We start from the raw sequence: 14588 nt of genomic DNA, 5'->3' as shown, positions 1-14588 counted from the left end.
AGTAGAAAGTGCTGCAGTTAGCCAGAACACATTAGAATAGCTTTTGGAACATGTAGGATGATAAAAAACAGGATGCAATTTTTGTTACGGAGTCTCTTTAAAGGGATACTGTAGGGGGGGTCGGGGGAAAATGAGTTGAAGTTACCCGGGGCTTCTAATGGTCCCCCGCAGACATCCTGTGCCCGCGCAGCCACTCACAAGTGTTCCGGCCCTACCTCCGGTTCATTTCTAGAATTTCAGACTTTAAAGTCTGTAAACCACTGCGCCTGCGTTGCCATGTCCTCACTCCTGCTCATGGCACCAAGAGCGTACTGCGCAGGCCCAGTATGGTCTGTGCCTCCGCGACGTGCGCTTCTGGTGACATCAGGGGAAGCGAGGACATGGCAACGCAGGCGTAGTGGTTTTCAGACTTTAAAGTCTGAAATTCCAGAAGTGAACCGGAGGCGGGGCCGGAGCATCGGTGAGTGGCTGCACGGGCACAGGATGCCTGCGGGGGACCATTAGAAGCCCCGGGTAAGTTCAACTCATTTTCCCCCGACCCCCCTACAGTATCCCTTTAGTATTAGATCACATCCCAGCAAGAATATGATCTAGTATCAATTGCTACGCTGCTAGCTTGGCATCGCTTGAAGCTGCTTCTGCCCACTGTCCACTGCCAACATGTCCACTGTTATTCAACAGAGTGAGTGGAGAATTCTAGAGTAAAACTGTTGCTAGTTCTTGGATTTCTGTGCTATGCCAAACTTTAGTATGCAAAGTCCTCCAGATTTCAGAACATTTGCCCTTATTCAATTAACTTTTTCTCCTGAGTGTTCTCCTACGTGATATTGTCAAAATTGTCAGTAATATGCTTTTTACGTCACCAGCAATCAAGAAGATACTCATAATAATTTGACAGTACTTTTCCAGCTACATTTTGGTACTTTTTCAATTGTAGCATGCTGAAAAGTTATTTTAAACAGAAGGTGAAAAATTAACTCCTAGGAAAAAACTTAAGAGAAAAAGTGAGTTTGATCAGGCCTATTATATTGATAGAGTGAGGTACAGTCTATCATTTCTTGGTATAAAGAGCCTGGATCCATGAACAAAGTATTAGATTAAATATCCAGAACAGTTGGAGACTCAGGGTTTCACAGAAGGACAAACCATCATAACTGATAATTTGTTCCAGATTGCTAAAACAGCCTGAAAATCTGTGTATGCTTAATAATGCATTGCCCTGTGAGATGCTCTGCCTCAATCAAGATACACAATAGAATATAAAGAATCAAACCCTCCATAATATATATTTTGTTGCTGGCATGGGAAGGTTGCCACTTCTCCAAAAAGGCCACATTAAGGGCCTGTTTCCACTACATGTAGATTTGAGGCAGAATGGATGCAGAATAACTGACTCCAATGAATGCCTATGGGAAAATCTGCAGCAGAAAAATAGCGTTTGGTGGAAACACGCCCATAGGCATTCATTGGAGTCCGTTCTTCTGCATCCATTCTGCATCCAAACTGCGTGTAGTAGAAACAGGCCCTAAGTCTTGATTGAGCTTTGCCAAAATGTAAAAGCTTTTATGCGCAGATGAGATCAATGTCTTGCAGAAAGTCAGTAGCTACAGTAAAGCATGGAGGTGGCAGCAGCATCATGTTGAGAGGGGGTTTGTCTGCAGCACCAATAGTCATCATCACTGGACTTGAACAGTTCTGCAAAGAAGAGTGGGCAGTCTAGATGCGAAATGTTGGTTAAAAAGTAACTCAACAGTCAGACTGAAGGCTGTCATTAAGGAAAAAGGGGATTCTACAAAGTACTGCCAAGGGTGACGATCCTTTACCCATCTCAGTGATTCTGTTGTGAGTGTGTGTTTTTGTTTTGTGTGTTTCTTTCGGAACTGTTGCTATTATTTCTTTCACTTGGCTGCTACAAGCTATGTTGTGTAAAAGCAAATGGAAAAACTAAATTCTGAGTGTGTCTTTATTTCGGGTTGCATAGCAGCAAAATATGAATATTTTGAAGGGGCGATTCTTTTCTATACCCGCTGTAGTTTTAATGGTAATTCTCACTGTAGCCTCAACATATGGGAACCTCACACCAGCAGTAAAATAACAGGTACAGATCTATTTAATGTCAATTCCTCATCGGACATGGCGTGTTGACGGTCTCACTTTATAAGAGAGTCTGGCATTGATTTAAAATACTGTTACAAAAACATATTTAATTATATATGACACTTAGTGACCCCACTCTGCCCCTAGCATTCCTGATATGCTCAGGGGAGAATGCAGGGCGGCCAGATCCTTTGCATGATATTTTACAGAGGAAACATTTTTTTTCTGTACATTGCCGTTTCCCCCAGATTTATGTTCACAGCAAGAGCAGGTGCAAATGTAACTTTCTGTACCCTTATCTTTATACACCACTCATTTACTGTCTCATTTACATCTGCTAATACTTGATGCATCACCAGTAGTGTTGAGTAGAGATGACCAATGAGATGTAAATCATCCTGGTATGTGTGCGGATTTATTGCAAATTGTCTGCAGCTTCAGCCAAAATCAGTAGAAAATGCACCTGATTGGCCCAATTTGAAGTTGCATACAATTTGCATTACAATTTGCATGCAAGCCACAATTATTAGTCTATCTTTGATTATCTTGAGTGTTTAGTGCACAACTCTCCTAATAGGCAAATCTCTACTGAGTCAGGAAAAAGAAGTATAGTTAGGAATTAATAGCCCCTTATTATTCATCTGCCAGCTACCCAACATCAGCATAACCAATCAGCAGCTATTTGCTTTTGTTTGCTAATGCCATTCCATCTTCCTGGGTTGGAGGAGATTTGCATACTAGGATAACTTTACTGTCAACATCAATCACCATCACCAATAGCAGGTGTGCACCTTTCCACCCCACATACAGAACCAAACGCTGAGAGTGGCTATGCACCTGACTACCCCTAACACAGAATGACAGATGTTGCACCACATGTGCCAGCGTAAAGCACCAATGTTTCTAATAGGCATTACAACACATACTGTATACATGAGAATGTCTTATTTAGTCTGTATAATAAAGTAAACTTAGATTTGTGAACCAAGATAAAAGACATGTTTTGTTTTCTCATTCTGTTGAAGCTTTCCCAACAATAAATATATGGAGCGTCCGATTTGTAGGATAAAGTGCAGATTAGCTCTTCTCTGGTGAAGATAGATGTCTTCTCAGGTGTGATATAAAGTCGACCTGTGATTGGGGAAGGGCCTTGTCTGTGAGAAACTGAGGTATGGAGCCCTGGAGGAAATTGAAACCAAAGACACTTATATAGACAGTCCTTTCATAAAATAATGTAAAGTGCAAAAGTACAGAAACTATGACAATTCAACAATTCATTATATTATCCTAGATATGAAATGCGTATAATGCTTCACAAAGTAAGAAGCAATTTTGTGCTGTAACAGGAAATCCAACCTTATACATTTTTTTTATTCACAATGTTTCTTTCAGTGTCGAATAGAAAGAGGAAATAAGGTATGTACAGACACCTTAGTGACATCTCATTGCAACTGTGATGGCAGCTCATCCATCTCAGCAGTGTTAGGTCAAACTGACAGTTTATCGCCCAATGTGTAAGCTCGCGCCATAGTGACATCCCAACCCCCACCCCCCTTAGTACCAGTTTAAAGGACCACTATCGTGAAAATCACAACATTTAAAATACATGTAAACACATACAAATAAGAAGTATGTTTCTTCCAGAGTAAAATGAGCCATAAATGACTTTTCTCCTATGTTGCCATCACTTACAGTACGTAGTAGAAATCTGACAGAACCGACAGGTTTTGGACTAGTCCATCTCTTTATAGGCGATTCTCAGGGTTTTGTTTAGTTTCAAAAGCACTTAGTGAATGGCAGTTGCTCTGTCCAACTGCCAAAAATATGTGCAGCGAGCAGGGAAGCTGGCCAGCAACATTAAAAAAAAGTGGGGGGAAGGCTGCGCATCCCTATACACATGCTGCAATTGAATGTTTAATCGCATAGGCATACACCGCCTCTATTAGATTGAATGTACTAGACACTTGTGCCACGGTGAGGCAAACCTCCGGGCAAGTGACCTAACCTAAATTAAAACATCATATGTAAAACCTTGGGAGCAGCCAAGCAAAAAAAAAAATGTGTAACTTACATTTTGTTGGACAGCGAGGAGAGCGCCAGCGCATACCACTAAGGCTGCATCTGAAATGACAACCAGCTCATGTGTGCAGCACCTCTAATAGGCTTTCTGCACACTTCGCATTCCATTCAGATGCAAATCATATGCAAAACTACTACTACTTATCATGCAAACAGGAAACTCAGGAGGAGGGGCTGGGAGCAGCTAACCTGATAGTTATATACTTGCCGAGTTAAGAAAAAGTGGGGGAAGGTTGCGCATCCCTAAACACATGCTGCAATTGAATGGTTAATCGCACAGGCATACACCGCCTCTATTAGACTGAAAAATGCATGCCCTGCATCCAAAACAAGTGCTAACATTTATTACACTAGGAGGAACTTTAGCTTCCAATATGGTTTGCATGCAAAGTATAATGTACTAGACACTTGCACCACGGTGAGACGGACCTCCGGGCAAGTGACCGAACTTTAGCTCCCAATATGGTTTGCATGCAGGGCATGCATTTTTCAGTCTAATAGAGGCGGTGTATGCCTATGCGATTAACCATTCAATTGCAGGATGTGTTTAGGGATGCGCAGCCTTCCCCCCACTTTTTCTTAACTCTGCAAGTATATAACTATCAGGTTAGCTGCTCCCAGTCCATCCTCTTGAGTTTCCTGTTTGCATGATAAGTAGTAGCAGTTTTGCATATGATTTGCATCTGAATTGAATGTGAAGTGTGCAGAAAGCCTATTAGAGGTGCTGCACACATGAGCTGGTTGTCATTTCAGATGCAGCCTTAGTGGTATGCGCTGGCGCTCTCCTCGCTGGCCAGCAACATTGTATAAATCCTTTTCTGGGAATGTCTTTATAAAGAATAAAAGCCTTGCTGAGAATCCCCCATGAAGAAATGGACTAGCCCAAAACCAGTAGGTTCTGTCAGATTTCTTCTACCCACTGTAAGCCACAGCAACATAGGAGAAAAGTAACATATGGCTCATTTTACTTTGGAAGAAACAAACTTCTTATTTATATATGTTTACATGTATTTTAAATTTTGCAATTTTTTCGTGATCGTGGTCCTTTAAACTGTTGATAGGTGAAACTAGAGGTGTAACTGCAATTTACTGGGCCCCATGGTCAAAACTATATGGATGTAAGTAACATGGGGTTGCTAATCTAAGGCATACTTGAACAAACACACTCTACCTCACCCTCTTTCCTCCACATGATTATGAGACAATACAGCAAGACATCTTAATGAGTGCAGGGTAGGGACACAGTCCTGTAGTTACATATTGATTTGGTACATGTTTGCCTTTCCTACCCTCAGAGATGTGTTGGAAACTGTACATTCTGAAACATGCTGTAAAATTAACAATATTCTACCATCAGTATTACCTGGCCCCCATTTTTCCTTGCGCCTCTATTGCATGTATGCCCCCCTTTCCCCTCCGAGTAGTTTCTAGGCTACATTGCACCCAGGGTGAGGGTATAAAAATTGAACCCCCCTCCCAAACCCAGTATAGATAGATAGCTATAGGTGCTCCTAGTATATATTAGCTAGGTATAGGTGCAGCCAATACAGGTTTGCTAGGTATAGGTGCCGCCAGTATAGGTAGATAGGTAAAGGAATAGAGTAAAAGGAATGCTTTCTTGCCTTTCAGTCAATGGCTTATGCAATGCATTCTGGGGGATAGGGTAATTCAAAATGCTTTCTTGCCTTTCAGTCAATGGCTTATGCAATGCATTCTGGGGGATAGGGTAATTCAAAATAAATAAGTAAAAAGGGGGAGAAAGGCTTCATTCTCATCATTACATTTCTATGGGTTTCCTCTGACTCTGATAGAAATTCTTGTGGACGCGGACCAATCACAATGAAAGTAAATTAGTGTTTAGTCTTCAGAGGGCCTTAAATGTGCAGGCACAATCCCAATGCCACACAATCTTTCATACACTCATACATAGAAAGACCTATTCAATAGGTCTTTTTATGTATGAGTGTCCAGATGTAAGCATGAGTGGTGATTCTTATGGTTGAAGGACAGAAGGAATCATCCCAGTGCCAGTTCATATGTTGGGTGAAACACCATTTTATTTTATTAACAGCTGACCAAACAGGGGGGAACATAAAGACACCTCATAATTTCCCTATCTGCCTCCTGTTGCCAGCACAGAGAAAGCCACGCTCAACAAATCTCAGTGTGTGTCTATGCAGCCTAAAGTGTACCTGAAAGAAAAAAAATAACCCGATTTGGGAACTTATCTCAGTAAAGGGAAGCCTCCCCCCCCCCCCCCCGTCCTCCTTTGCCATTCTAGCGCTGAAACCCCCTGAAGCCCATTGACAAAGACTTGTCAAAGGTGCTTGGCTGCACTGTGCAGGCATATGGCTCACACCCTCTCACTAGAATGGAGCCGAACGAGCGCAACGTTTTCTACCGGGCCCGAGTGTGGCTCCACGCTACCGTGCAGACACGAGTCATCCTGCACCTGCGCAGTGTGGCCACCCTCGTTCTCATCTGGGAGCCAAGATGCAAGCTTCAGGGGAGTCAGCACGGGAACGGTAAGGTGGAGGGGGTAGGAAGAAGTCAGACTGGAGAATCCAGAGTCTTCCCTCTACCACGGTAAGCATCTAATTTTTGTTTAGCTAAATATCTCACAGGTTTGCTTTGAGAATCATTTATTTATTTTTTAACCTTCCTGGCGGTAAGCCCGAGCTGAGCTCGGGCTATGCCGCGCAGGAAGATATCTCAGCCCCTGGTGGAGCGATTTGCTCCATTTAAAATGCTGTACGCGCAGCTAGCACTTTGCTAGCCGCGCGTACAGCTCGATCGCTGCCGCTCTGCGGCGATCGCCCGTACGCAGCGGCGCAAGAGGGCCCCCCCCCCCCCCACCAGTGCCCTGCGCTGCCCGGACCAATGAGTTCCGGGCAGCGCTATGGGCTGGATCGAGTGCGCATGACGTCAGGACGTCGGCTGACGTCCATGACGTCATTCCGATCGTCGCCATGGCGACAGGAGAAGCCAAACAGGGGAGCGCGTTATATACGCGTTCCCCTGTTTGCTATTGATGCCGGCGACGATCGCACTAGAGGGACACATGCGCCCTCTAGTGGTGTTTCATGTAGCTACCACTCTGGTAGCTTTACATGAAACACAAAAAAAAAAAAATTAAAAAAAAAGGATTTTTGCCAATTTGGCAAAAAAAAATTAACCGCCAGGAGGGTTAATGAAGAACTTTTAGTGAGCAAAACATGCCAGAACAGCCAGTCATTATTGTTGTCTATTTCAGGAGTTATATAAGAGATATAAATGAATGGATAGAACGAGTCTTACCTTGAGGTCTACGCTAAGGAGCCAAGTGAAATGTGTTTTCCTGCTGTCACCTTCAAGGGGACGTAAAACAATACAGCTGAGTGCCGCTTCTGCTCTGCAGAGAGACGTTATAATTAGTCTATTGCAACAGATATGTTTTGTACAGTATATATTTTATTTTGCTTCTATATACTTTAGAACTGCAACATTTTCAAAGTAAAAGATTCTGTAAAAATGTTTATCCCAAGTGAATGTTATGTTGATTTCTATCACACATTGTTTACTTAGTAATTTGATATGTATAATCAGTTTGGTGGTTTTTTCCATTTTTACAAGTCTGTATTTTTCCCTGTGGACCAGTGATACTTGATTGTGGTGCATAATATATGAAACATGCTGTATATGTATTGTAAGTGTGACATTAACATAGTAGCAACAACACATAACTTTGAATCTTATATGTTTAAGTTATGCCCATTTTGGCTCCACCAAAAGTCTGTTGTGACCATGCCCACTTTTTACCACATCCAGATCAACTACTCTTTTTGTGCATCTCCTTTTGCATTGTGCATTGCATTGTGCATGTTGCATATTTTCTCCTATAGCCATATTCATTTATACTCACTTGGCAACACCATGACTGCCTCACTACCTGGCTATTGCCCTCCCAATCATGGAGCTGCCTCTGAGAGGAGCTTGCCAAATGCAAGATTTTCTACAGTAGATGCTTTATGAGTCTTTAGCGGTTTACACAGTGGCGGATCTACCATGACGGAACCTGAGACAGTATTTCAGAGCAGCACTTGGTAGAGGCGGCAAACTGATAAAGGTCCTGTACAAATTAGGGGTCCAAAAAAAAAAACGGTTTGGTCTCTGTACCATTGTGTCAACCACACAGAAAAGGAATTATACAAACTTTGGAATTTGTACACTGTCCCTGCTCCCCAGGGTTTGTAAAACATCTGTATCAGTCTGCAGCCATATTCTAATGTACAAAGTTACAGGCAAAGCAGTCACAGGTTGAAATAACTTGTAGGCTGACCCTATTCAGCCATCCCTCAGAAGACATTCCTGAGATTCACACACAGGCTAGTGACCTTATGATGTCTGATTACAGACACAGTGGAGAGGGTAAGAGCAATCTGTATGACATGTCTGGAGATCACAGTAATCGGAACTGCCTGGAATACACAGGAAATATCGACAAATGTATGGACACCTTCATAAATATAAACACCAGGCACTATCACAAATTGTTCATTTGATTTATGGAAGTATCCTAAAATAAAATAAAATCTTAAAAACAAGTACAGGGCAGGGGGATATTGATCAGTGCTGATTAGTAGTCAAATACATGTAGAGGTATTGCAGTCTCAGTCAGTTCGAAGAAAGACAATTATTCTCAATCTAAATGAACTTCTTGCTTTTTAGTGCTAATTGATTCTGTTAGAAGCTTTGGTTACTAAACTGCTGTGTAAACATCCTGAGATAAGGCCGAGCGGATCGCTCAGAAACAGCCGTATCAGTCTGCAGACAGACTGTACACACACCTGACTGTCGCTGGAACGCCCACCCAGCGGGAGGTGACGACGGACCCGTCGTTGCCTCCAGTCCGGCGTGTGTACGGACCTATATCCTTTGGTTTTAAAGCATGGATCTGCATGTGTTTGCAGTATTGAAACTTTCACTGTTTCTGACTTTCTGTAACTTTGAGTCACTCTCCCCCATCCCCCACACACACTGAGCAGGAATGATGAGGGAGCAGGCACACTTGCACACTGAACACCAATGATGGCCATGTCGGGAGACTGCACTCTGGTTGGGAGGGGGGGGGGTGATACGCAGCATGTTGGGGTACTTTTTGTATCTATAATGTTCACTTACACTAGTGATAATACGTGGAGACAACTGTTGCAGTTTATATATGGGTTAATATAGAAAAGAGGTTAGTGGAGAAAGAACTGGCAGATGCTTTCTGGCTGCCTGGGATTTTCAGGGGTTTGCCACAGTGGACTCCATCTTGGGTTAAGAATGTATTTAAGATTTGGGATCTGGTTACTAAGAAATATGGTTGGGCTGATGTGATATCTCCTATGTCGCCTTTAGTGGGGTTCTCTTTTTTTCCGCCTGGAATCCAGCGAGGGTTTTTTGAATTGTGGGGGGATGGAGGTAGAATAAGGCTAAAGGATATTTTAGTGAATAGAGAATTGAAATCTTTGGCTAGGTTCCGTGAGGAATATGGCCAGTTTGCATTTGATTTTTGGAGACATAGGCAACTGAAACATTTTGTGGCAGACAAGAAGAAGGGAACTTTCCGTAGTAATATGGATTTGACAGAATCTGATAAACTTTTTGTGTGTGGGACTCCTCTTGTACATCTGATATCTTTATTATATAAAAAAGGTTTCTTTTGAATGATACTGGGGATTTTCCAGGTTACTTAAAGAGAGTCTGAAGCGAGAATAGATCTCGCTTCAGACCTCATATATAGCAGGGGCATGTGTGCCCCTGCTAAAACGCCGCTATCCCGCGGTTTAACGGGGGTCCCTGTCCCCCCAAATCCCCTCCGTAATGCGGGGGAGCGTTTCCGCATTGGGGCAGGGCTAACCGCTGCAGCCCTGCCCCACGCGCGTCTGTCAGACGCGTATCTCCGCCTCTCCCCCACCCCTCTCAGTCTTCCTTCACTGAGAGGGGCGGGGGAGAGGCGGCGATGCGCGTCTGATAGACGCGCTGGGAGGCAGGGCTGCAGCCGTTAGCCCTGCCTCCAGGAAGAGAAATGTAGCGACCAAGTCTGCGACCAACTTTTGCGGGGGGTGGGTTGGGGGTGAAGGGACCCCCGTTAAGCCGCGGGATAGCGGCGTTTTAGCAGGGGCACACATGCCCCTGCTATATACGAGAGCTGAAGCGAGATTTAGTCTCGCTTCAGTGTCTCTTTAAGTAGGTGGGAGGAGGATCTTGGCATCTCTATCAGTGTCGCCCAAAAAAGGAAAGTTTGTATTCTAGCTCATGCTGCCTCTATAAGTTCTAAGATTAAGTTAATTTTAAGTTGTTAACGAGGTGGTATAGAACGTCTGTGTAATGCCTGGGGGGTATACTTTCTGACCACCCAGAGCAACAAGGCTAGTAGCTGAATAATGGAAGAGGCTACACAGGTTGCCCAGAGCAACTGCAGCTCTGGGCTTCTGATACAAATAAGACACAATGGCAGCGCACTGCGATGTTGCACTGCCTATGGTCTGAATATCCAGACAAAGAACGAACAGACAGCCTGACTGACTGTTGCCCAGCATGGTTGCCGTCTGAGCCTCTGGCTAAGTAACAAAACAGATACAAAAAAGACAGACGGGATGCTTGCAAGACTAAGCGCTGCCCTAGCGATAGCAAGCATTCAAACAAGTACAAGACAGGACTATAGATTGGAGCGTAACTAGCAGCAACCGCAGCTCACAGTTACGTCCACAGAAGCAGCGCAAGCAGGCTAACAACCAGTCACCAGCAAGCATCCACCCAGGCAAGACTACAGGATAGAACATAACTAATAGCCACCGCAGCCTCTAGTTACGTTCCCAGAAACTAGAGTAGCAGGAATACTACCAGTCACTAACGTGGTGATGGCAGAATCCAAGATATCAGGATAATGGACTTCACTGACCCACCGCGGATGCAGCCAACATCCATCAGGAATGGTAACAAGGCAATAAACAATAATACAGAAAAATAACAAATGGCTCAACTAACGGATAAATATATATTAGCAAGTCTGCATATATATTTATCAAGAACTAGCAAAAGCACAAGTAATAAGGTTGCATTGAACTACAATAACAGATCTATTTTAGAGTGACAAAGTGCCCAGCATACCAGCGTACTGACCGCTATGTGGGGCAGAGTCTGAAATGGGAGGCAGACTTTTATGTGGACATCAGCCAATGGATGCAGACATGCAATCTCCCACACAGCTGAATGGTAATTACTAAATCCTAAACTGGTCTGATCTGCTAGCTGACTGTGAATACAAAGGACTTCCATAGCAAATACATGCAGTATTATGCAACAACATGCATGCAGGAAATCCAAAGTAATCTGGCTGCAGTTCAGCTGCAGCAAGCAATTGGTGGAATGATGACAGCATCCTGAGCTGCCCTGAACTGTAGAGTGATTGCAAATGACAATGAGACTTATTGCAAATGCACAACCGAATGCCAGCAGATAAGCCAGTACTGCCCGTTTGCAGCTTCACTGCAACGGACAGAACATGCTACAGGAGGGATCCTGACAGCCTGATAGATTGGCTTCTATATATCCGGGTGTAAGTGATAGATGTTGCAGAGGTTGTGGGGCAAAAGGCACATTAATGCATTTGGTATGGGAGTGTCCTATAGTTTCAAGTTTTGGGGAACATTTTGTGGAATGCATCAATAAGATTATTGATGTTCCTGTTAATTGGGATCCTTTTACTGTGTCATTGCATGATACGTTGAACTCTATTAATAGTTACAAGAGATCTCTGGTTCCCCAATAGCTGCTAAAAGCTTGATTCCAGTTAAGTGGAGATGTCAGGATCTTTCAACCCTTAGAGATTGGTACAGTTAATTTATTGAAGCATGCAGAGAATCAGATAGCTCTTCAGCAGGATGAATTGGGAGTTTTTTAATGATAAATAGGACAGATGGTTTGAGTTTCAAAACTCATCTGAATATGGAATTATGGTGTAGGATGTAGGGGAGGATGATGTATGATGTAGGGGAGGAGTCTCTTTTAAGAAATAATTAGGAATCCTGATTTCATTAAGAAGGAAGGGTGTAAGTTGAGTGGCAGGCTGATTTCTCAAGTTGGATATTTATTACTACTATTTATATAGAGGTACAGTATATGGGGGGGGGAGTCTTTTGTTTGATTTGGATTTTTGTTAAGAGGAAAATGTGGGAGTGGGAAAAGAGGTTCTGTATTCTATTGTATTTTAAGGTATTGTATATGAATGCATTTCTTTTGAATCTTCTTTAATGAATTAAAAAATCATATGAAAAGTAAAGACAAAAGGCCATACTGCGAATCCCCCATGAAGAGATGGACTAGCCCAAAACCTGTCACTTCTGTCAGATTCTACTACCTACTGTGACAGCAACATAGGAGAAAAGTAATTTATGGCTCATTTTACTCTGAAAGAAATGTACTTCTTATATGTATGTGTTTACATTTTACATTTTTTCACGATAGTGGTCCTTTAATCTCAAAATTATGATATTGATTTAGAGAGCAAAGCTAATTTTTAAATGTGGCACTTGCGAACTGCCACATCATGTCATCAATGAAAAATGTTATTTAGCATCTTAAAACATGTTTAGCAAGCCGCATATTATCAACGGCAATCAATTTCCGCTTCATGCTTTCATACGCGAGATTGACCCATTCCAGGACAAGCCTTCAAGAGAGGATCAGTCTCTGCTTAATGGTCGTGTGAAAGGAGGAAAGTGATATACAGCCAGACATATGCCTGAGCATCAGTGCAGAAGGTCACAGCCTGTATAAGCTGTCACACATGGGGAGAATGAGTGAACTACTCTGCAATCTATAGAAGACTTCTTGATCCCAACATCATTTTAGAGAGCTATCCCTTTAATAAAAAATGAAAACATTTCAGTGCAGACCAGATGTCATATTCACAGATTCACACTGTTCTCAAATATCAGGCCTGGTATAAGCATGTCCACATCTCTTTCCATACGGCTTGTCTTCACGGCTGCATGAACGTGTGCAGAAATGGGATTTTCAATGAAGGGTACATTAAACCCTATTGAATAAAGGTATCCCTCTAGTTATATCAGTTATTGTAATTCATCTTTAAGTACTACATTTCATTGCTTATAATATTCTGTACCAGACTGCTGGAACCAGCATGTCAGCTACTGGAAACACTGTGTTCAGCAACAAGTTTCATGGAGTCAATCTATATGGACTTTTTCAACAGATATTTAAAAGCGACACATGTTGATATGAGCAATAGATACTAACCTACTTTCTACCTATCCCTAACATGAATCCACTCCCACTGTATATATAACCTATGTGGCTGTGAATATTGTTGCGATGGTATATCTAACCGCTATTACAATATATTTACCATAACCATCAAGCTTTTGTGGCAGTGCATTTCATATTCTTCAGAATATAAGATGTACTTTATCTCTCCCAAAACTGAAGGGGGGGGGGGGGTTGCATCTTATATTGCAAAGGCGTGGCCAGGTGTGTGTCCCCCTCCCCCCATAAGCTCTTACTGATCCACTGACACGCTCTGTCTCCTCCGTCCATCTCAGCCCCTGCATACAGATGATCTCCCACTGTATACACTTGTCCTTCGTGGTTTCCGTCCTTTTGGATTCACCGGTGCCCTCTAGCTGTGCATGGCGCACTTGTACCATCAGGTCATGCATGACGTGCACAGCTAGAGGGTACCAGTGAAGCTGGACGTACGAAGACCATGGAGGATGAGTGTATACAGCAGTGGCATCTTCTGTATACAGTGGCTGAGACAAAACGAAGAGACAGACAGAGGACTCAGAACGCGTCACTGCATAGGTTAAAGCATTCAGTTAGCTGTGAGTGTAGTCAGTGTAGATGGCAGTGTAGTCAATGCAGCTGTGACTGTAGTCAGTGTAGATGGCAGTGTATTCAGTGTAGCTGTAAGTGTAGCGAGAGTAGCTGGGAGTGTAGTCAGTGCAGCTATGAGTCTAGTGAGAGTAGCTCGGAGTGTAGTCAGTGTAGCTGGGAGTGTAGTGAGATTAGCTGGGAGTGTAGTGAGAGTTGCTAGGAGTGTAGTCAGCATAGCTGGGAGTGTAGTCAGTGTAGCTGGGAGTGCAGTGAGAGCTGCCAGGAGAGTAGTCAGCGTAGCTATGAGTGTAGTGAGAGTAGCTGGTAGTGTAGTCAGTGTAGCTGGGAGTGCAGTGAGATTAGCTGGGAGTGTAGTGAGAGTTGCTAGGAGTGTGGTCAGCATAGCTGGGAGTGTAGTGAGAGTAGTTGGGAGTGTAGTCAGTGTAGCTGGGAGTGCAGTGAGAGCTGATAGGAGAGTAGTCAGCGCAGCTATGAGTGTAGTGAGAGTAGCTCGGAGTGTAGTCAGTGTAGCTGGGAGTGCAGTGAGA

General features: G+C 43.3%; 1 protein-coding gene across 2 annotated transcripts in view; it reads right to left on the bottom strand.

The window, feature by feature from the left end:
- Positions 1-556: 556 nt before the first annotated feature.
- LOC137535677 (steroidogenic acute regulatory protein, mitochondrial-like) overlaps positions 557-14588 on the bottom strand; it is a 36652-nt gene continuing 22620 nt past the window's right edge. Inside the window, exons 6-7 of one of the 2 annotated variants that reach the window (XM_068257542.1) lie at positions 7474-7567; positions 557-3276 (exon numbers count right to left, since the gene is read on the bottom strand). In XM_068257542.1, the coding sequence (XP_068113643.1) occupies positions 3175-3276; positions 7474-7567 (196 nt within the window). In that variant the 3' untranslated portion in view covers positions 557-3174. The remainder of the gene's footprint in view (positions 3277-7473; positions 7568-14588) is intronic. The other variant, XR_011024433.1, reaches the window with a different exon arrangement.

Source organism: Hyperolius riggenbachi, chromosome 10, assembly GCF_040937935.1.
Source record: "Hyperolius riggenbachi isolate aHypRig1 chromosome 10, aHypRig1.pri, whole genome shotgun sequence".
In the NCBI taxonomy this organism is placed as follows: Eukaryota; Metazoa; Chordata; class Amphibia; order Anura; family Hyperoliidae; genus Hyperolius; species Hyperolius riggenbachi.
Note: the sequence above shows the minus strand (reverse complement) of the source record. Positions and strands in the feature narration are given on the sequence as shown.